This window comes from Oreochromis aureus, linkage group 13, assembly GCF_013358895.1.
Source record: "Oreochromis aureus strain Israel breed Guangdong linkage group 13, ZZ_aureus, whole genome shotgun sequence".
Classification (NCBI taxonomy): domain Eukaryota; kingdom Metazoa; phylum Chordata; class Actinopteri; order Cichliformes; family Cichlidae; genus Oreochromis; species Oreochromis aureus.
The window spans coordinates 26,940,711-26,962,637 of NC_052954.1; the positions used below are offsets into that span (position 1 = coordinate 26,940,711).

Sequence of the window (21,927 nt, forward strand, 5' to 3'; positions counted from 1 at the left end):
GGTTCCACCACGTTAGCTAGAAAAACAATACAGTTATTATTCGTGTACATGGCTTGTTCCAGTTGCAATCCAAGTCTGACCTCTAGTGGTCAATCATAGGACGTACAGGGGTTACCCACTTAATGGCCTACGCCAGGGGTGTCGAACTCCAGGCCTCGAGGACCGGTGTCCTGCAGGTTTTAGATTTCACCCTGTTTCAACACACCTGAATCAAATGATTAGTTCATTACCAGGCCTCTGGAGAACTTTAAGACATGTTGAAGAGGTAATTTAGCCATTTAAATCAGATGCGTTGGATCAAGGACACATCTAAAACCTGCAGGGACACTGGCCCTCGTGAACTGGGATTGGGGACCCCTGATCTAGACGTTCTCGAATTTTGTCATGAATATTTCCATTTTATCGTGATTTTGACTTCCCATCCCTAAATGTGCATAGTGTGTATTATAATAGAAGCATTGGCAATTATCATACACAGAGACGTGTCTGCTGTATGCTTTTCTTCTTTACCCAAAAGTTGATTCTGTTCATCTGGACGTAGCGTTTTCAGTGGGAGAAACGTTTCGTCATTCATCCAAGTGACTTCTTCAGTCTCAGCTGACTGCAGGTTTCCCCAGTCTTATTAACAGTACATTTGCATAATGAAACGTTTCTCCCACTGAAAACGCTATGTCCAGATGAACAGAATCAACTTTTGGGGATTTACATACCTGGATGATTGAGCATGCATGAAGACCTTTTCTTCTATGGTTTATCCCTATCAGTTATATTGTTTTATTCATATTTTTTTTTATATATATAAATCATGGATGGGGGAATGGTTTAAAAAAAGGAAAATGTAATTTCATGTTCATTTTTTATGAATATACACTACAGGTCAAACGTTTTAGAACACCTAATTTTTTCCAGTTATTTATTGCAATTCCAGTCGTAAAAATCCATGAATGGATAGCTTGAAATGGTACAAAGGTAAGTGGTGAACTGGCAGAGGTTAAAAAAAGGGTAAGGTTACCCAAAAGTGAAAAGTAATGTACATTTCAGAATTATACAAAAAGGCCTTTTTCGGGGAACACATAATGGGTTAACAATTTAAAGCTGTTCTGCAGCAATGGACGTTGATCAAGCCTTAAAAGCTGGTCTACTAATTCCTACAGGTGTTCCAACTTTTCTGGATTACTTACAAGCGCCTCTGTCTGCATAAAAGCAGTGGTGGAACATACTGTGGTACCATAGTCTCGTGAGCATCAGCTGAACAGCATTGTGCTGCAGGGAGTAGTGTGTTGCTACCAAAATGGTGAGAAAAAGACAATCAACAATGGAAGAGAGACAAAACATCATAACACTTAAAAATGTAGGTCAGTCCTACAGAGAAATCACAAAGAATCTCAAGGCGTCAGTGAGTACAGTTTCCTTCACCATCAAAAGGCACTCAGAAAATGGGGCAAACTCTGACAGGAAGAGGTCTGGTAGACCCAAAGCCATAACTGAATCAGAGGACAAGTTTCTAGGAGTTAACAGCTTGCGTGATAGGGGGCTCACAGGGCAACAGCTTCAAGCACAGCTTAATAGTGGTCGTAATAAGCATTCTCAGTTTTAACTGTGCAGAGAAGACTTCGAGCTGCAGGTTTGACAGGATGAGTTGCAGCAAGAAAGCCATTGCTAAGATGTCAGAATAACACAAAGAGGCTTGTCTGGGCCATGAAACACTGCCATTGGATTACTAAAGACTGGAAGAAGGTATTATGGACTGATGAAACAAAATTTGAAACCTTCAGTTCATCACGCAGGATCTTTGTACACCGTCAGGAAGGCGAAAGGATGGTTCCACAGTGTGTGGCATCAACTGTCAAACATGCAGGAGGAAGTGAGATGGTCTGGGGCTGTTTTGCTGGATCCAGGGTCAATGACTTATACAGTGTGAGAGGCACCCTGAACCAAAACAGCTGCCACAGCATTCTGCAGCACCATGCAATACCTTCTGGTAGGCCCCTAGTTGGTCAGGGGTTCATCCTACTGCAAGATAATGACCCACAACATAAGTCCAAGTTATACCGGAAACTAATTTAGGAAAAAAGAACAAGACAGTGAACTTGAAAATATGGAGTGGCCAGCACAGTCTCCAGACTTAAACCCCATCAAGCTGGTTTGGGATGAACTGGACAGAAGAGTGAAAGCAAAACAACCTACAAGTGCCACACATTTATGGGAATCTCTGCAACAGATATGAGAAAAGCTTTCAGAGGAATATTTGATTTTTATTGTAGAAAGAATGCCACCGGGGTGTTCAGCTGTTATATCTGCCAAAGGTGGCTACTTTGATGAGGAGTCAAAGGTTTAGAATAAATTTTGTTTATAAATTGATTCCATGATTTCTTTTTTAACTCCAATTGCTTATTTGTACTATGCTTTCATTTCAGATCTCAATGAGACATTAAACTGCATAATTTTCAATCAAAACCAGGAAAAATTGGGGTTTTCTAAAACTTTTGACCCGTAGTGTTTATAGATAACACTTCTCTTTTCAATAAATAGATTCGAAACTACTACCAGCTAGACTAATGTTGTTTACTGTACACTGACTAATTTCAGTCTTTCGGCTCTGTGAACAGAATTTGAGACCAGGTTTGTTTCTTCGTGCATTTGGGGGTTAAAATTCAAACTGCTTCATTTTAAGGGTTTTTGTGACGATGTGTCGTTTTCGACGCTTAAGGCAAGGAGAGTTGTGCGCGGTGTTAAGAGTATTCAAGGATTAATCGGTCCTTTGAGGATCACTTTAAGTGTTCCGCTGTCTTAACTGGCAGGACTTCAGGACCAAGGACAGCGAGACACAAATTTTACATTGGTCGATGACAACGTAGATATACAGAGAGAGAATAGATGACCTATTGTACTAGCAGCATTGGTTGTGTTGCGAGCAAACAGTGACGATAGGCGAGAGAGCGACCGAGAGGATGGGTGGCTAGAGTCGGTGATAGGGTGTGTATAGAGAGAGAGAGAGAGAGTGCAACGGTTGGGATTAGGTTTACATTCTGGAGGTTGGACGGGATTACGCAGCGCAATTCCCCGTGCTGCGCGGTGCTCTCTGGGATTCACCACACGGCATTTCTCAGTTTCCACGAACTGATCGACGGTCCCTCCCACACCCCGCGGTCCTCCTGAGATACACTAGCTATATGGAAACATGGCCAACGTTCCGCAGATCGTCAAAATTGGGATTTCACTGAAGATGCTTCCTAACAACACAGCCGTGTACTTCAAATCCGACGGGACCCGGTTCGGACAGACCCGAACCATCAAGCTTCTGACCGGGTCGAAGTACAAAATCGAGGTGGTTGTTAAACCAGGAGCGGTCGAGGCCACGTAGGTAGCCCATGTGGATTTTCCTGACCAGGTCATAACCAAACTGCTAGGAAACCTATTAATCCAGGGAGGCAAATATCACGGCCAGATCACCATATTCTACATTCTATATTCTATTTTTGGAAACGCAAAGATCATTTCATTTACCAAAGAGCGTCGCTGACATATTTTCAGGCATTCAGATAAACGTTATTGGAGCACGGAGATGAAAGCTCAGAAAGCCTTTCAAATAATGAAGATTTTTCCTTCTCTCTGATTTGCCATTTTTGATTATATTTTCCCTTTAAATAATTATTTCTATAGCGACCTGTGGGGTTGTATGACGTTGTTTTACGAATATTTTATTAATCCTCCCTGAATTTATTAAACATTGGGACTTCTTTGTCGTATTGTTTGTCTCTGATTTAATGTATTTCCCATTTAAAGCGAAATAGCCTGCACTAGAGCACCACTGCTTTTCTGCTTCATCTGCAGTAATTAGATACATGTCTTTGTTGTAACTGACCAAGGATAAGGCAGACACACTGATATCACTGACTTTAGCAGATATGCTGAAGAGAAGGCAAGTGCAGTCGATTACAACGATTTTCTGATGGTCTCTGTATTTTAGGCTTGATTTTGATTTTCAAGCCTAAAATACAGAGAGCCTAAAACAACACACCCCTTTACCTCTTTTAAGTAGCTTTAAAAAAAAATAAAAATAAAAATAAAAATAAAAATAATAATAATAATAACTGAATTAGAAGCAAGCCTTGTTGGAGCGCTCAACGGGATAAAGACTGTTTCCAAGTTCAACGTTCAAAAGTTGGATTTTACGTGGAGCACATAAAGGCAGCATAAACCCCAACTGGCTGCACGTCAAATCCCCCGCAGATTAGGACTCCAGTGTTTGGGCTTTGTGGCACCGCCCTCCTGGGATTTGCCTACAATTCATGATTATGTAATGTGAGTTGTTGTACTCGCATCTCCCAATAAGGATTAGCGTCGGATATTTAACTACAAGGATGTAAAAACATCACTGAAGGAGCACTCCAATGTAAAAGTAGGTCACACACGCAGTGATGCATAGGTGGTGTTTAACTGAATGTGGGGCAAGCCAGTGAAACCCAGCTGTAGCCCTATTTCACCAACTGATTTGTCAACACAAGTCTCTCTCTCTCTCTCTTACTCTTCCTCTGCTTTCCTCTCTCCCTCCCTCTTTCTGTAAAACTATTTTATGGTCATTCAAATTATCTTTATGCATTTCATACCTTTGCTGTTTTGTGATGATTCTATTTTTGCTGTGTGATCTGGTCAATGCAGGTCAATGAGTGTGGGTGGGGTGACCTTCCCCCTGGAGCAGCAGTCTAAAGACCCACAGTCTGTGGTCTATACTGGCCTGTATGAGACAGAAGGTGTGGCACATACCAAAAGTGGAGAGAGGCAACCAGTTCAGGTCAGCATACAGGTATGGATACACTGTGCACAGCACAGAGGTGGAAGAACCGTTCTCCAGTGTTTAGGAATTATGTTTTGATATGAGCTGGTAAAGAAACCTGATGAAGACCTTCCCTGTTCCCAGTAAGCTCTTTAAACAAATCGAATTCTTTAACATTGGTTTTATCCTTCATTTAGCTTCAATTTGGATTTAGCTTCTCTTGATTGACCTTTTATCAGTTTTGCAAATCATGTTTTCAGTTTCACTCATTTTAAGACTTAAATGTTAAACATGACAGTGTTTTCTGTTTTTCATTGTAACAACCAAGGCCCTTTTTGGCTTCAGAAATAACCAGATCATCTATTTATTCTTAATCTGGATGCATTTAGACTACTCACCTGGTCTTCTTAATATATCTCTAAATCCTCCACCAGCTCTTCTAAAAACTAAAAAAAGAACAAAAATAAATAAAATGTCTTTATATACATTAAGAAGAAAAAGGTATAGGACAGAGTCAGTTGCTTGCATACTCCAGTTATTAAATTAGACAGCAGCCATTGCTAAATTATTCAAATTAAAAGTAAAGGTAAAAAATACAAAGAAAATCCCAAAACCAACAGTGAAATTTAGTTGATTTTTTGACACGGAAAAAAAGTCCTCTGAAGCCATGCTTCTACCATAGGCTTCAATGTTTTACACTTTTTACACAGATTTCTTAGGATTTGTTGTGTCGTGTATTACAATTACTTCAACATAATAATAACTGTGGCACAAATCTTTACTGAAAAAAAACCTGTTTCAAAATTTTAGCTTTTTAAAACTTTCAGATGATTTAGATGTTTAACAGGAATAAATGGGATGGAGACAGAGTAAAGTCAAAACCTTCTGATAGAAAGATTTGGTCTTCACCAGCCCTTTAATCACCAAGTGATCTCATCTGTGTTCAGCCACTTCACCTCATCTATACCTGTGTTTCATAATGTTCTTATAATCCTGAGATTGATGTCAAGTGATGGTCTTACCATATCTGTTTATGTTGTCATGGTTCTGGTTCTGGCAGTGTTTCTATGGTTACAGTGTATCTTGATAGCCTCATTTTTTATCCAAGGTTACCAGGTAGATGGTGAATGTTTCGGGGGTGGAAATATAACCTATTTAGGGTTTTAACTCTGCTCTGTCTTCCAGTGAACAGTAAAAATGTCAAGTATTGAATTTCCTGGAGCCCATGTTGATGTTTTATTCCTAATCAGCAGTGCAAAACCCAGAAATCTCTCTAATGTTCTAACACAGATGGTTAAGAAACAAACCCAAAAGGTTAACACTGACTGCGGTCAGTTGTGTGTTACCAGAGTTTGTTACTACACTTGGATTAAGATTGGAACTTAACACTGAACTAATCTTGGTATAGAAGTAATTCTGTCAAACTTTCTACTAATATGTTTTATGCAAATGAGGACCCAGATGAAGGACACGTGAGGCAGGAATACAACACCAATATCCAGGTTTAATGCTAAGCTGATTTGTACTCACAATAAGCCAAACAGAGAAATCAGGAATCCAAGAATACAGATGGACTGACAATTTACACAGGACATGCATATTCATGTGTGTGTGTGTGTGTGTGTGTGTGTGTGTGTGTGTGTACAGAGAGTAATTGCATAGACAAGACTAATTAAAGAAGGAAAGACAATCACAATGGAGGGAAAGCAACCTCATGATATATAGTGAGTCTCAGCTGGTATGTCCTGGATACTAAACAGCGTCTATTTGTCAAAGTCACCCATTCAAAAACTGATCCCAGCATAACTGATCAATGTGACAGATCGAAGCCACACGTTTTATTCCTGCAACACTTCAGAACTTCCCCGGACATCCGACCAAGATGTCACGGTTTCCTTCCATCTCTTCCTGTCTTTATATCGAATAAAGTTGACTCCTGAAGCTGAAGCCTGATTTTTACTTTCTAACTGTTGCTGATGTCAGAAAACTCTCAGGTGACATGTTTTTATAATACGATTCATTTTTAAATGAAGATGAGATCTTTTGCAGATATGCGTTTGTCCCTATTGTTATACTCCAGGATCAAGTCATGTTTCTACATGTCTGATTATTCCAGCAACAGACCTGCTTTATGTGATTTAGAGTCCAAAAACAATCCCTGTTCATGTTGTACTGACAGCCTGCAGATGTTCAGTTTATCAAAAACAAGTTTAGCTCCTGTCCCTTAAAACCCGCCTCTCTTTTACTATTCAGCCATTTTCTGGAAGCCTGCTGAGGGGCAGCACCCATTGGTTTCAAAGTTTTAAAAGGCTTCTGGTGCCTCGCTTGTTATCAAAAGCTCCAGCTGCTAACTCAGAAATAAGTGTTGAAAACGACCTTAGAAGAAATTTTTATATTCATGAGCATTTTTACATTAATAGAACAATGAACAACGGTGAGGAATTATTCATTTAACAGTATTTATTTGTAAGAAACATTGCATATTATATTACATACAAGGGCCAATGTATTTTCATTTAAAAATCAAAGTATACATTCATTTAAAAGAAAATAAATAGCAGATTTTTGTTTTTCTTTCAAGAATGCTAAGTTAACTTTGAACATCTAAATGGCTCTGTGATGACACAGAGCTTCTGTTTGGGTTTTGTTAGTTTTTTAGGATGGAGGTGATCATTTTTGCCACTAAAGTAAAATTCCATCCATCAGGCAGAGATTTCATACCTGCTGATCTCTAATGTGGAACTTGACCTGCAGTGGCAGGGCTTAGCCTCACAGCATAAGTTAGCATGACGATTGTAAGAAGTAAACCACCTCTATAGCACAGAAAACCCAGGATCAACCCCGAGGTTATCAAGATGAGTCAAAAATCCTGTTTCTTAGTCCTCTAAGACTATGAAGAAAGACTTTAAGCTTATCTAGGTAACTTCAGGGGTGACCCAGGGTTTTATTTTACAATCATTGTAATTTTGTATGCATGTATAGAAACATTAATATTACTATATGATTCTTTAATGTCATTTCACTGTACTTGCTGTCAGGGCGCCGATGTATTTTTAAACGGACCCCAGAGCAGACACTGCAGAAGACGGAGCTGGTTAGCAAAACAAAAGTGAGCCTTTATTAGGGCTGAATGAAGACAAACAACAAGAACGCTAAGCAGAAAACTGAACTGAGTACAGGCTATGAACAGCTATGAACTGGGAAAACGATGATGACTGTGGTGTGGAATAACAGACGACCGAAACACACAGAGTAAATACACACTAGGGGTAATCGAGGGAGTGGAAACACATGAGGAAACAGCTGACACTAACAAACGTAACGACTCTGTCGAAATAAAACAGGAAACGCTGAGAAAACACAATAATCGAAGACTGAGTCACAGACCCGGTGCTGTGACACAGACAGACAGAACTTTGTACCTACGCTGAGGCTACTACTGGCTAATCTTCCCACCCTCACATAGTGACAGTTTTTCCAGCAATGACATCGTCTAGTAAATGAATTCATGGCGTATGCCAAATTTGGCTAGTTGTGGTCATGAGTTATTTAAAAATTAATTTGTTCTGTCACACACAAAGAAACAACTTGATCAACAGCTGATAAACAAAGTAACCTTGAGAGCTTCAGTACTGCCTCATGTTTATAAGACTGCACGCTTAACTTGACCTTTTTATACATCGCAAAAGCAAACAGAAGATAAAGTTCAGTGAATTTCATTATTTAGCCTGTTGAATATAAAGACAGAAAATAAAAAGAGACACAAATACAAGTTAAAATTTGGAATTTGTTTTATTGATTTGGAATTTGTTTTAAAATTGCTAATCAATTGTATTTAAATAGGGCCCAATAACAAAAGCTGATTGAAAGTGCTTTATATTATAAAGACCCTACAGTGCAGGGGTGGGCAATTCCAGGCCCCAAGGGCCGGTGACCCTGCAGGTTTTAGATGTATCTTTGAACCAACACAGCTGATTTAAATGGCTAAATTAGCTCCTCAAAATGTCCTGAAGTTCTCCAGAGGCCTGGTAATGAACTAATCATGTGATTCAGGTGTGTTGACCCAAGGTGAGATCTAAAACCTGCAGGACACCGGCCCTCGGGGCCTGGAATTGCCCACCCCTGCTACAGTGCAAGAGAGAAAACCCCAACAATCTGATGATCCCCTATGAGCAAGCACTTGGCGACAGTGGGCAGGAAAAACCCCCTTTCAATGGGAGGAAACCTGCGGCAGAACCAGGCTCAGGGACGGGCGGCCATCTGCCGAGACCGGTTGGGGCACTTGAATCCACTTCTTATCAAATTTCTCTCTTGCTACGACATTTGTGATTTTATATATTTGGGTATTTATCTGAAAGAAAAAGACATGAATACTGAGTTGGTGTTCAAAGCCACCATTTCAAGTTATGCGTTTAAACGGCTTGGTGATGGCTTTGGCCAGTGCAGTGAAAAACCTGACAATGGCAGACGGCGTCTTTTTCGGTTTTGACAGATGTTCAGTCAAGCTAGCTGCAATGAGTTTTACAGCTATGGATTTCTGTAACTCCAGAGCTACTTGAACATTTTCTACACTCCCAAAGACATCGCGCAGGTCTTTGAGAATGTGCTTTTCAAGATTTTTAAGGTTTTGGGGAGTTATAATAAGTTTTTTATCCTGCAGTTGGTCCCATACTTCTTCCAGAACCCAACTGTGGATGTTCTCTGAGCAGCCACAAGTGCACATGATGTTTAACTTTTTAGCTATACGGCTAAATAATTTGCAAAGGATTACTTTGATGTAAGCTTTACGTGCAGAAGCGTCTGGCACAGTATGGTCAGGTTTTGGATGGGATGTTGGGACGCTTGTCTGTGGTTCTGTCACTGACAGTGTGCCAAGTAATGCGAGCATTACTCTCTGACTCTGGCTCTCAGCCTGGGTGAAAAACCACCACCTCATGAGTCCCAAGAAAACTCTGACCTTTCTGTTGATGTATGCTCTTCTGAAACGATCAGGGAAAATTTCAGGTGCCATGCCGGGTGAAGCATGGCGGTCGAGCATTTCTGTGAGCTGCTCGGTGAACTCCATACTTTTGCCCATAGAAATGTTTTTAAATAGTTCAAGCTCACAGGTTTCATTTTCACTCACATCTTTTACGGTCTGAAGCAGAAAATCATCAACAACCTGCTCCAGCGATTCACTGCTTTCATCTTTCCCCGTGTTCTGAAATGTTGCCCTGATGTTTATGACTGCGCGAAGAATTGTTGCTTTTGCAAACTTCTTCACAAAGAATGCTTTTATCTTAGCTGAGGTGTTTTTTAGTGGCTGCTTCAATTTATCTTTAAATGATGCAGGAGTGATAACTTCATCACTCTCTGGGGAATTTTGAATCTCTGCCTCAGCTGAACGAGTGAGCTCTTTCGCAAACTGCTTACTCTCTTCGATTGTTGCTGACTTCAACTTGTTGAACTCAGGATCTTCAGTTTGATCCTGAACTGGGAAAAGCTCAGCGATAGCCTTTTGGATGACAAATTCCGTAGTTTTCAGAGTTGCCGTATTTAAGCTGTCCTGGGAGCCTATCATGAGTATCTCATGTTGGCGATCCAGCTGGCTATCTGAAATTTCAGTGTCCACCTCTGAATCAGTGTGGCTAACGGTGTCAGAGCTCATGCTGACAGACTTCATCACTGAGATGAAAGCTTTAATCATTCTCCCACCAAAATTGATCATTTTGTTCAGTTGATTTGGAGGAATGATGTGCTGATCTTCTAAAGTTAAGCTTGTTTTACTGTCAGCAGACTGAGCCGATTGAACACTCAGCACAACCTCTTTAGTAAAGAGCTGCTCTAAGTTTTCGGTGCTATCCTCGTGGCCACGATTGTCTGTTTTCAAAGCTTCCACCAAAGGCTTGGGAAGTATGTTACCCATGCTGTCCAAAACAGCCTCCTCCAACACTTCAATATTGGCATTCTGGGCGGTCATTTGAAAATGCTTCGATGCTATTTCAATGATCTCTATAATGGCCTCAGCCAGAAGAGTCTTAGTGGCTATGTCAGGGTTTCCTGATTTAATGGAACGCCACCGCTCAGCTGTCATATTTTCTAAAAAGGATTTGATGACAGCATGAACACGAGCTGCTGTCAATTGGTTAATGTTCTCTGTATCTGGGTTTTCCATTTCTAATATTTGAACGTTAGAATAGGTTAAATGACTATCTGTTCGGTTTTGAGGTGATCGCGTCTGAAATGGACCTTCCAACTTTGCTATTTCAGAGACAGTTTCTGGTCCTATTTGTGGGTTTTGGGACTGATGACATCAAACAGAAGTTCAAAGTTTCAAAGGCAAGCCGATTACGTCACAGGAAACGACTGTCCCATCGTCCCCGCCCCTAGCGACTGCTTAGCAACCGTTACTATGTACCCTCCGGCAGAGAGTTGTTGTTGACATCGCGATAAAAGTTCCAAGCGACAGAAAAGCCGCTGGATTATTTGAGAGTTTTTCACTTCAATTGCTGAATGAAACTTTACCTGTGGCGCGTTAACAGGTGAGAGCAGCCAGCCAATCAGCTTTCATTTTGCTGCGGAAAAACTCATTTTAACGGCGTTAGTAACGGAGTCTTCCTCAGCACGTCCTCCATTTAAACGGGATCCTTTTGAGCTTTTTCACGACATCACGTTAAACTTCAAATGTCCTCGTATAGTGTCAGTGCGCTCTGCTGTTCATTGTTGTTGGAATTTAAATGGTACAGACTGCACTCGGCTTGATTCCTTTCCTTGCTTTCTCGAGTATTAGGCCCTCTTATGCCTGAGGGAGAAACATGAGATGTGAGGAGTTGAGGCGTTTAATCAAAAAGAAACATTATTTTAAAGTGATATTAATCGGTGATGTGTGGCACAGCTGCATCACCGGTCCATTGTTTTGTGATAGCCTGATACTGTATTTTATGATCTGAGATTTTAGATGAGCGTAGGAGAACTTAAGACTACTTTTATATTTACACCTACATTTAAGCATATTCACAATTTAGTAATATTACACAAATACTGAGATATGATATAAAACAGTTGTGATCAGAAGGCTATATATTCATCATGGTCTTGAATTGATTGATTGATTGATTATACTTTATTCATTCCGAGGGAAATTGGGTTAAGGCTGCCAGCCGTGCCAGCGCCGTCTTACCCATCCGACCATACATACATTACACAAACATCACTTGGGGAAGACAGGTCAGAGGGGTTTAACATGGAAAAGCACAACACGAGGAAAGAAAAGGAGAAAAAAATAACTCCCCCCTCCCAGACTGAGCTCCAACAGGGAGATCAGTTTGAGAACAGAAAAAAAACACCTCTGCACATAGCACATGAAAAAAACTCTTAATACACCAAAGAAACACATGACAAGCAACAGGGGTGGGTAAAGCGTAAGAGACATCCAATGTAGACAGTACATCCGGGCCTGCAGCCTATGCGCTGGTCTCCATGGTCCACCGTCAGCACCGGAAGGGAATAAGCATCGAAGGCGTTTGGAGGGGGAGGTGGGATGAGTGTATATCTGCATGTGTATATGTCCAGAGTTCAGCTGAGACGGTGTCCTTCGCCCTGCCAGGCTAAGTAAACAGTCTTCCAGCCAACCCAGGTGGCCTTGCATAGAATGGGAAGAACAGTCTAAACACAGTCCGTAATCAGGGTGTTGTTGTACAGCTCCAGCCTTGAGACCGCAGCTGGCGCCGAAGGGGGTCTCCCCATGAAATGATGATGGTTTTTACTTTAGTGCGAACAACTCATAAGAATTTCAAAGCTGTTCTAACAGTCCAACACTGGTCTCTCAATCTCCCGTTGGAGAGCTGTGAGCTTTCTTTTTTTTTTTTTTTCCCCCTGTCCCGTTTGGATCTTTAGCCATCAGAATTGTTGTCTTAAGGCCAAGAGAGATGCCAAGCGGATTTACTTTACCAACTGGATCATCATGGCCTTGCCATATTGGTCCATTTGATTGACCTTTATTATAATTATGTATTTATTTTATTTTCAGTTGTTACAGTCGGGACAGACATGACTGGGAGATAGGACAGGGAGAAAGAATGAAAGAAAGAGAGGGAGAGAAAGAAAAATTGAGGGGAGAAGAGATGGCGAGAAAGGGGAGAAGAAAGAAAGAAAACAAACAAAACACCTGGATCACCTGTATGGAGAGAACAAACAGAAGAGACAACAAACAAACAAACAAACAAACAAACAAAAAAAACAGCTACATAATAAATACAGCACCATCACAATAAACTAGCTAGCAGTAGATAACAGTAGATACTAAATATTAAATGTTGTTGTGCAGCACGCAAGATAGATAGCGCACAATGTGCTTTGAGGTAGCAGCCAAGAAAGGTGTAGTTTGTGTCTGTGAACACCCGTGTATACACCTGTGTGGATAAGCATGCTTGTATTCCAAAGGTTTCTCCATGTAACGATCTGCTAGGGAGTGTGGGGGAGCCATAGCCCCGTCCCCAGGGCATGAAGCAGCTATGGAGGAGATCCAGGCCCCAGACATCCAGAGGCCCCAGAGTATGAGGACCCAAGGAGGACCACCAAAGGGGGGGAACCGTGCCACCCTCCTGGGAAGAGCTGAGTAGACCCCAAACGAGATGTCACCCAGCAGCCACAGAGCAGAGGCCGAAGGGGTTGCAGTGGCGTGCCCGCGGGCTCTGCCGGCAGCCGGCTGCGCCAGAGAGGACCGAGCTTCAGGCCCAGAGGCCAGAGGCCTGAGGGCACCCCACCCCCCGGAAGGGGCCCAGCCGGGCCACAGGTGCCAGGCCCCGCCAATCGGCCACCAGGAGTGAGCCGGTACATACATGAGTGCCCAGCCCCAGTTGACAAGAACCACCAGCACACCAACGCCTGAGGGCATCAGCCACCGGCAGGGAGTGTGGTGAGGGAGATAGGCCTCCGTGCTTTGGAGGGCCTGAGATGTTCCCAGAGAGGTAGAGTCTAAGGCCCAACCTGACATATAGACACAGACAAACAGACGCACACAGACTCAAACGTGCATTCCCACCCCCATATACACAACCAAATACTCGGCACTTACCCAACATGTAGACAGACACAAATAGACACTGCACAGACAATCACACTCCCCAAACATACTCTGTATCCCAGGTCCAGGTACCCCCGCCCCCAGAGGGGCAAGCCGCACCTAGACCCAGGAGGTGTAACCCTTCTCTCTGGGGTGGAGGCAAGCGGTCCGCCCCCCCATCTGCAGTAGCAGGGAGGCCCCACATCCCAGACCCCAATCTGACGGCCAGCACCTCCTCCCAGCCCCCCAGCCCTGACGGCTAACAGAACCGGGGTGAGTGAAGACAGTACATCCGGGCCTGCAGCCTATGCGCTGGTCTCCATGGTCCACCGTCAGCACCGGAAGGGAATAAGCGTCGAAGGCGTTTGGAGGGGGAGGTGGGATGAGTGTATATCTGCATGTGTATATGTCCAGAGTTCAGCTGAGACGGTGTCCTTCGCCCTGCCAGGCTAAGTAAACAGTTTTCCAGCCAACCCAGGTGGTCTTGCATAGAATGGGAAGAACAGTCTAAACACAGTCCGTAATCAGGGTGTTGTTGTACAGCTCCAGCCTTGAGACCGCAGCTGGCGCCGAAGGGGGTCTCCCCATGAAATGATGATGGTTTTTACTTTAGTGCGAACAACTCATAAGAATTTCAAAGCTGTTCTAACAGTCCAACACTGGTCTCTCAATCTCCCGTTGGAGAGCCGTGAGCTTTCTATGATGTTATCCAAACTTACGTTCCGTGGTGTTGTCATTCTTGTGGTCAAAGAGCCAATTCTGAGAACTCACGACCGCGGTGTGCTTCCCAAGATGTGATCAATTTGTGCCCAGAGGTGTTATTCCGAGCGAGCCCCTCCAGATGTAATCAGTTTGCACTCAGAGGTCTTGTTCTGAGTATTCACGGCAGCCGTGCGGTTCTCCAAGATCTCATCCGTGCTGCACTCAATGACCCATTTCGAGAAACTCACGCCTCATCCCATCGTTTCAATCCCAGCGGGCAGCCTTGTGGGGGTTTGAACAGCCGGTTCCGCTTCCTTAATTCTTCGATAAGCCAGGGCCAAGCCAGCTCCGATCAGCAAGAACCCTGTTATCATGGTTCCGAATAGGTAGATATCTTCAGCACTCAGGCTCACCCGAGCCCAGACTTCTCGTTGAAGGGGTGTCAATCGCATTCAGAGACCAGTTGATCAAATCCATAATTCCTCTTTTAGGTTTTAGAGAACAGACTGTGAGAGAGTGTTCCAGGGAAAAGTAATACAAAAAACACGAGACTAGACAAGGACACAAGAGGCTAAGCAGGGAAGCTAAGGGAGAGGAGAGGAGGAGGAAAAAAAAGTGCGACCGCCTTCGCCAAGAGCAAGAGAAGAGAATGTCATGTTAATTTTGAGCTTTTAATTACTTTTTCCAGGGTGGATTGATTGTAAAGCACATGTTTTTAATGGTTTCAAAAAACAACAATTAGATGCACAAGTTTAATCGTCTCTGTCCTTTTCTCACTCCACATGCCACTGCCCTTCTTGTTCATAGCCTTGTTACTTCCTGGATCGATTACTGTAATTCACTTCTTTTCGGTCTTACTCAAAAATCCATCCACAAGCTCCAGCGCGTCCAGAACTCTGCTGCCCATATTATCACCAGGAACCCTTCTATCCATCACATCACTCTTGTCCTGCAGCAGCTTCATTGGCTCCCGGTCAAATATCGCATCAATTTCAAAACACTTTTGTATACATCTAAGGCTAATCATCATGTCTCCCCTTCATATCTCTCTGATTTGGTTCAGATCACCATTCCATCTCGGTGTCTTAGATCTTCTTCTCTTTCTCTCTCTGTCCTCTCCCCCCGTCTTGCCACCATGGGGAGCAGGGCTTTCAGCTGCTCTGCTCCTCGACTCTGGAATTCCCTACCTTCTGATTTAAGAAATATCACTTTCTTCTCTCTTTAAGTCTAGACTCAAAATTCACTTGTTTAAAATAGCTTATCCCACATAACCTTTCCACTCTGCTATTTTAAATTTGTTTTATGTCTTATGTTTTTATGATTGTGTAAATTGCTTGCTTTTATGTTGCTTTTATTATTCTGCTGTGTACAGTGTCCTTGAGTGTTCTTAAAGGTGCTTTCGAATAAAATGTATTATTATTATTATAAGTTTGCATTTATTCATTTTTTCTGTAATCCACACAGAGTCAAAAGTATATATATGTAAATTCCTCTGTCGTGTCCTCTACCAGAGGCCTGGGAGCTTGAGGGTCCTGCGCAGTACCTTAGCTGTTCCTAACTGCGCTCTTCTGGACAGAGATCTTGGATGTTGTTCCTGGGATCTGCTGGAGCCACTCACCTAGCTTGGGAGTCACTGCACCTAGTGCTCCGATTACCATTGGGACCACTGTTACCTTCACCCTCCACATCTTCTCCAGCTCTTCTCGGAGCCCTTGGTATTTCTCAAGCTACTTGTGTTCCTTCTTCCTGATGTTGCTTTTATTCTGTATCGCTACATCTATCACTACGGCCGCCTTCTTCTGCTTTCTGCTTGTCTACCACCACTATGTCTGGTTGGTTAGCCACCACCATTTTGTACGTCTGTATCTGGAAGTCCCACAGGATCTTAGCTCGGTCACTCTCCACCAAGATGTAACTCGATTTTGGTAGCCATAAACAAGATTCTGCCATAATTCTGGCTGGTTGCTACAGTGTTATTAGGTTTGAAATCCTCATCTTTACTCCTCCAAATATACCTCTTCTCACTGCGGCCAAAGTAGCTCAATCTTTATTTTGTCCTATCAAAAACTTTTCTCCAGAAGGCAATTCACTTGTGCATATAGGCAGATACAAATTTCAGTAAAAGCTGAAGGTGTCGGTTTTTCAGTTAAATTTCAAGGGGCAGGTCTGTACCCTCTCACTCCATGGTGACATAAAACTTTTCACTGTGAACAGTGAAGCTGGTTTTCCAGCAGTTTGCAGTTCATGGCAGGCTTGAGCCTTGGTAGTAGTTCCTGAACATCTCAGTCAACTTCCTCTCATCTGAGGGTGACAGTTTTGGGTATTGGCAAAGTAGTGACACATCCGACTAAATTTAAACATATTGAATTGTTTCAACTGGTGATCTTGGAATCTCAAATGGAATCTCAAAAAGTCTTTTTTAGACTTCACTGTGTTTCATGGACTATCCCATTGTTTTGAATATCCAGTGAGTGCTGTCAAACAAATTGTTTTTATGCTGGCAAATAAGAAGTTAATCGGCCTTAGCCTTTGCCAAGTTAAGACACTTTAACTTAACGAGTTAAAGTGATAACTTAAAGAACCATCAGCGCCCCATGTATATATTTTATCACATGCACTGCCCGCTCAGTCACAGCTTTCCATGCACCATGGATAAAAACACTTCCCTAAAGATTCACTTTGTATCTTCAATTCCAGCTTCTCCAGCATCCTCCACTTTCCTTGCTCAAGTTGCATTTTAGAAAGTGTGACATCATTCAAGATGGTACACTGAGACAGATTTGATCAAAACAGGCAGGAGGACAGACGATAGGGGAAGTGGGAAAACGCATATATGCACATTTGACTGCCTGCTCAACCATTTGGTTGAGCATATACATTTGTTTGTTTGATTGTGATCATTATTGACCCAAAGTATTAGAAAATATGGACAAATAATTCTTTCATTGTATTTTTCTTGGTGAGGCAGTCAAAGGGTTAAGAGTTGTAAATGTCGCGGACCATAACAAACATCACAAAAATACTCATTGCATTTGATAATAACTGTGCAGTGTTCAGTGATCACACTTTTTTCAGCAAGCAGCACTACATATATTTTTGGATGAAGCAGCCGGATATGGCAATGAGAACACCTAATGCTACGATTTTGCATGAAATTACATTAAAATATATTTATTATTTAAAGTTTCTGGTTTTCTGACAGTAAAATGAAATATAAATACATTATGAAATGCTGTGTTATTTGTGTCTACATACATTTATATGTGTGACCCATCTGTTGAGTTCACACACTAAGGCCTCTGGGATGATCTGGTGTGTATGTGTTTGCAAGCGTGTGTGTGTGCATCCATCTGTGCTGTCAGTATGTTCCCTTTTCACTGCATCTTCAAATGATTTTACACATGATACAACAGGAGTCTGTGCCTTTATGAGTTTTAGGAGTCTTCTTAGAGACAGTACCCACGCATGTTCCAGTCTACCACATTGAATGTGCTCTTCATCATTGTGTGTGCCAGTGTATGTACATAGTGATACATCTGCTTCTGCTTCAGTTCACAGAGGCGGGAATGTTTGAAACAGTGTGGCAGGTGAAGTACTACAACTACAACAAGAGGGATCACTGCCAGTGGGGAAACAGCTTCAACAGCATTGAATACGAATGCAAACCCAACGACACACGTACGCTCATGTGGGTCAACAAGGAGATGTTTGTGTGATGGTCTGAAAGATTTTTTAAATCATCTGCATGTTGTTTTGAAATGAAGACAACTCTGTGGTTTCACTCTGTTTTCTGTCTGTCTGCAATCTGCCAATATTGGAAAAACTAAAGGTGTTTGAAGAGAAAATGCAGGATTTCCCTCCCTTATGGCCTCAAGAATGTGTTCAGGCTCCTGCCAATTCATTTCTAATGGTTTGACATATAAAATGCAGTGATGTTTCCAGTCTTTTCACAGTGGTTCTATTTGTTTGAGCCATAATACAAATATGGGACATTTATTGAGGCAAAAATTAAATGAAGTTTTATGAGGCAAATATTTTTTTCACATGCAGTTTGTTTGTGGCATCTGGTAAACCCCAAGTGTGACAAGAGTTACATGTATGTACATTTCTGTATGTGTGTGAGAGTGCCTGTGTGTTTAGTTACAGTATCTGTGTATTTTACATATGGTGCTTGTACAGATGTGCATGTACTTTGAAGCTACTGAACGTCTACAGAGAGTTTCATTTCAAAATCCAAACTTTCCACAAAAAGAAACACAGAGCATTCTAGTGTGGTTAAAGAAATTTTTTAGACATGCTTAAAAATTATTACAATATTCTCTGTCTGCTTTAACAAGTGGAGTAATTTATACAAGAATCAAAACAACTGTTTCTGTCACTGTAATATAAATTTAGAATTCAGTTCAGTTCAATGTAATTCAGCTTCATTTATGCTGTGCCAAGGCTGAAGGCTGTTCTTATTATCCAAACAGCTGTTTTGTTGGTGCTGTTGCCATTTTAAGTCATTATTGACCTCTTCTATGCAAACTTTGGTTAGTTGTTGTTACCCAAAATCATAACTGTCTTGTTTGATAAATGTTTTTAGCCCATATCATTTTGCAATAGATTGCACTTGTGAGTCTGCAACCATGAAATTATCTAAAATTTTGCTGTCACTCTTTGAGCCGATGCCTACACTTCGAGTGATTTTAAAAATAGTCCCAATTTTGGAATGAAACCCTCAGGGTAGTGTTGTGGATCAGTGTGTTTTATCATTTGCGTAATACAGTATGGCAAATAGGAGTTTTGGATTTGGGTGAAGTTGTGCCCCTGTCTAGTGTATGTTTATTCTCTCTACCTCTAACAGTGATCCTTGCCACGGATATTTGTGTTTAATGACAAATAATTTATTTGGAATATTTGGACCATTTTGTTCTATTTAATGTGGTAAATATATGATATTTCAAAAAAATGTATTTTTGTACAGTGAGTGGACCATGTGAAATGTTTTTACGTTACTGTGTGTACTTTGGTAGAAATGAAAACTATTTTCAATTAAATACTTTACTTACCTATGCAAGAAATTGGAGTCAAATGTGATGTTAAAAATTTTCTGTGGTGAAGTTTATATTCAGTATTGTTCTGACCTTTTTTGTGATAGTGTTGGCTGTTTACATTGTAGACATTAAAATGAAAAATCTTTTTGCGTGGCACACTCATTCTGTGCTATGTTTAAGATTAGGAATAAAACTTTGTTATGCAGCAATAAGCTTATGTTGCTGGTGGGGAGTGGGGGGCTTTGCATGGTGGACGGAGCATTTCTTCTCCACTCTTCTCTTTTCACTTTCAGTGTGTTTATACAACATTACTGTATTTAATCATGGCCAGTTACTAGACTCTGGCTCTCTCTCCTACAGTTTGCCTTTTGTTTCTTTCTGTTAAAAAGAAGTTTTTCTTTCCCACCGTCACTAAGTGCTTCGTCATAGAAGGTTGTGTGATTATTGGTGTTTCTTTCTAAAATTGTAGGGTCTTTACCTTACAATATAATAGACCTTCAGGTGAATGTTGTCGTGAATTGGCGCTGTATACATTTTAAAAAATTGAAAGGAATTAGGAACAAAAAAGAATCCATGCACATCCTCCAAAAAAAGTATAGTACAGAAGAAAATGGCTGACACAAAGGAAACCATACTGCAGAATCACATAATGTGCATACTCGCACAAAACATATTGCTGTTGTTTGGGTCATGTTTATAGGTGATTTATTAAGGCATTTGGGGATAAATACAAGGATAAGACAATCTAGAAACAAGCACATTGTCAAAAAGAAGAAATTTGCATAAACAACATGAAATCATAGACCCATTCTGTCTTGTATAAGTGGTTCAGGCTACTGGTGGTGTAAATGTGAGGGGGTATTTTCTTGGGATACCTTGGGCTCCGTAGGACCACTAAGCATTATTTAAACACCACAGCCTACCTGAGTATTGCTGCTGACCATGTCCATCCCTTTATGACTACAGTGTACCAATCTTTTGATATCTTGCTGCTTCCAGCATGATAATGTACCATGTCACAAAGGTAAAATCACCTCAGACTGTTTTTTTGAACATGAAATTAAGTCCTGTATGCTTATCTGGTCTTCACACTCACCAGCTCTCAATCCAGTATTGCACCTTTGGCAAGTGGTGGAACAGCAGAAGCATATCAAGGACATTCAGTAGGTGAATCTGCAGCAACTGTGTGAAGCTGCCGAGTCAATATGGAACAAAATCTCCGAGGAATAATTCAAGCACCTTAGGGCATTATAACAAAAATGAACTCCATGTAAAACTTGGATATACTGAGGTTCAGGAGACGCTGATAGTTGAAGGCTAGATTGGCCACTTCTTGTAGTATAGCCATAAAGCCAGTTGGGGGAGCACGTGCACAAACTTGTACTCGAAGCAGGAATACAAATAAATAAATAAATTGATAGACCCAGCAGTTCCCGGATGTACAGTACTGCTGCACCTCCCCCCCTTCGACTCTTCTCTCCTCCCCTCCGCCACCGCCTGCTTGTCAAACCGAACCTCCTCCTCCGCTTACTGTCCCCTCCCAGCGGGTCTCCCTCCCTTCAGCCACTGCAGTGAAAGCCTCGGTGAAGGAGAGAGAAACGGTTAAGAGATCCTGAACCTGGGTGTAAAGCCAGGACGAGAGCCGAGAGCACCTACAGCGTATTTTTCTTGTATTTCTCGCCACAGCTCGGCGGCCTGCTGACTTCTGCTGTTGTAACCTCCTTTTCCGTTCACATCGCTTGGATTTCATCATCCGACCTGCAAGATGGTAAGCAGCAACGACTCCTATTTTCAACCTCCGCCGACTGGTGAACACACCACTGGACAGGCCTGTGCTTTAATGTGTCGAATATAGTTCAGTTTTGACAGGTTCTTGCTCGTAGCGAGCGTTCCGCTTTGAGTGAACGGTCGAAAAAACGTAGAGCTGTGGCGAGAAGGAAACGCTTTTCTCACCCACTTTTGGCTCCCTGTCGCGCTCTCCGTGCAATACCCCAGGGCTGACAGTAGCCTGCAGCTTGTGGCCCAGATATTTCTTATCCCTTCTCGACATAGCCTACACTCTTATTAGCAACTAGGCCTGTGCAAATGAGTTTTCGAAACAAAAATACACGCTTATTAAGCCTAGGCTGGCGACTATTTGTGGCACATTTGACACAGCAGGCAGGAAAATGTAACGGCTGCTTATGTTAGGTCTTTGCTCCTACTATATCGCACTGCATTCAAGATATATAACATCCATCTCGGTGTGTTTTCTGGATAGCATGGCGCTGTGTTGATGGTTGCAACATTGTTTCGTCTGAGCCACTAAACTGTGATAAGTGCAATAATCGGCCGAGGCTACATTTGTATCATTTCTACCTGTGGTTGTA

At 41.9% G+C, this 21,927-nt stretch overlaps 2 protein-coding genes across 2 annotated transcripts in view; both read left to right on the forward strand.

Annotated features, from left to right (window-relative positions):
* Window positions 1–3,126: 3,126 nt before the first annotated feature.
* Window positions 3,127–19,661, forward strand: cnrip1b (cannabinoid receptor interacting protein 1b). Its single transcript, XM_031745630.2, has 3 exons — window positions 3,127–3,360; window positions 4,663–4,807; window positions 18,074–19,661. Exons 1-3 carry the CDS (start codon window positions 3,182–3,184, stop codon window positions 18,236–18,238), a joined length of 489 nt encoding a protein of 162 aa, XP_031601490.1. The 5' UTR covers window positions 3,127–3,181; the 3' UTR covers window positions 18,239–19,661.
* Window positions 19,662–21,058: 1,397 nt separating this feature from the next.
* Window positions 21,059–21,927, forward strand: part of LOC116324831 (calcineurin subunit B type 1) — a 30,206-nt gene continuing 29,337 nt past the window's right edge. Inside the window, exon 1 of the mRNA XM_031745596.2 lies at window positions 21,059–21,326. Coding sequence (XP_031601456.1) covers window positions 21,324–21,326 — 3 coding nt within the window. The 5' untranslated portion in view covers window positions 21,059–21,323. The remainder of the gene's footprint in view (window positions 21,327–21,927) is intronic.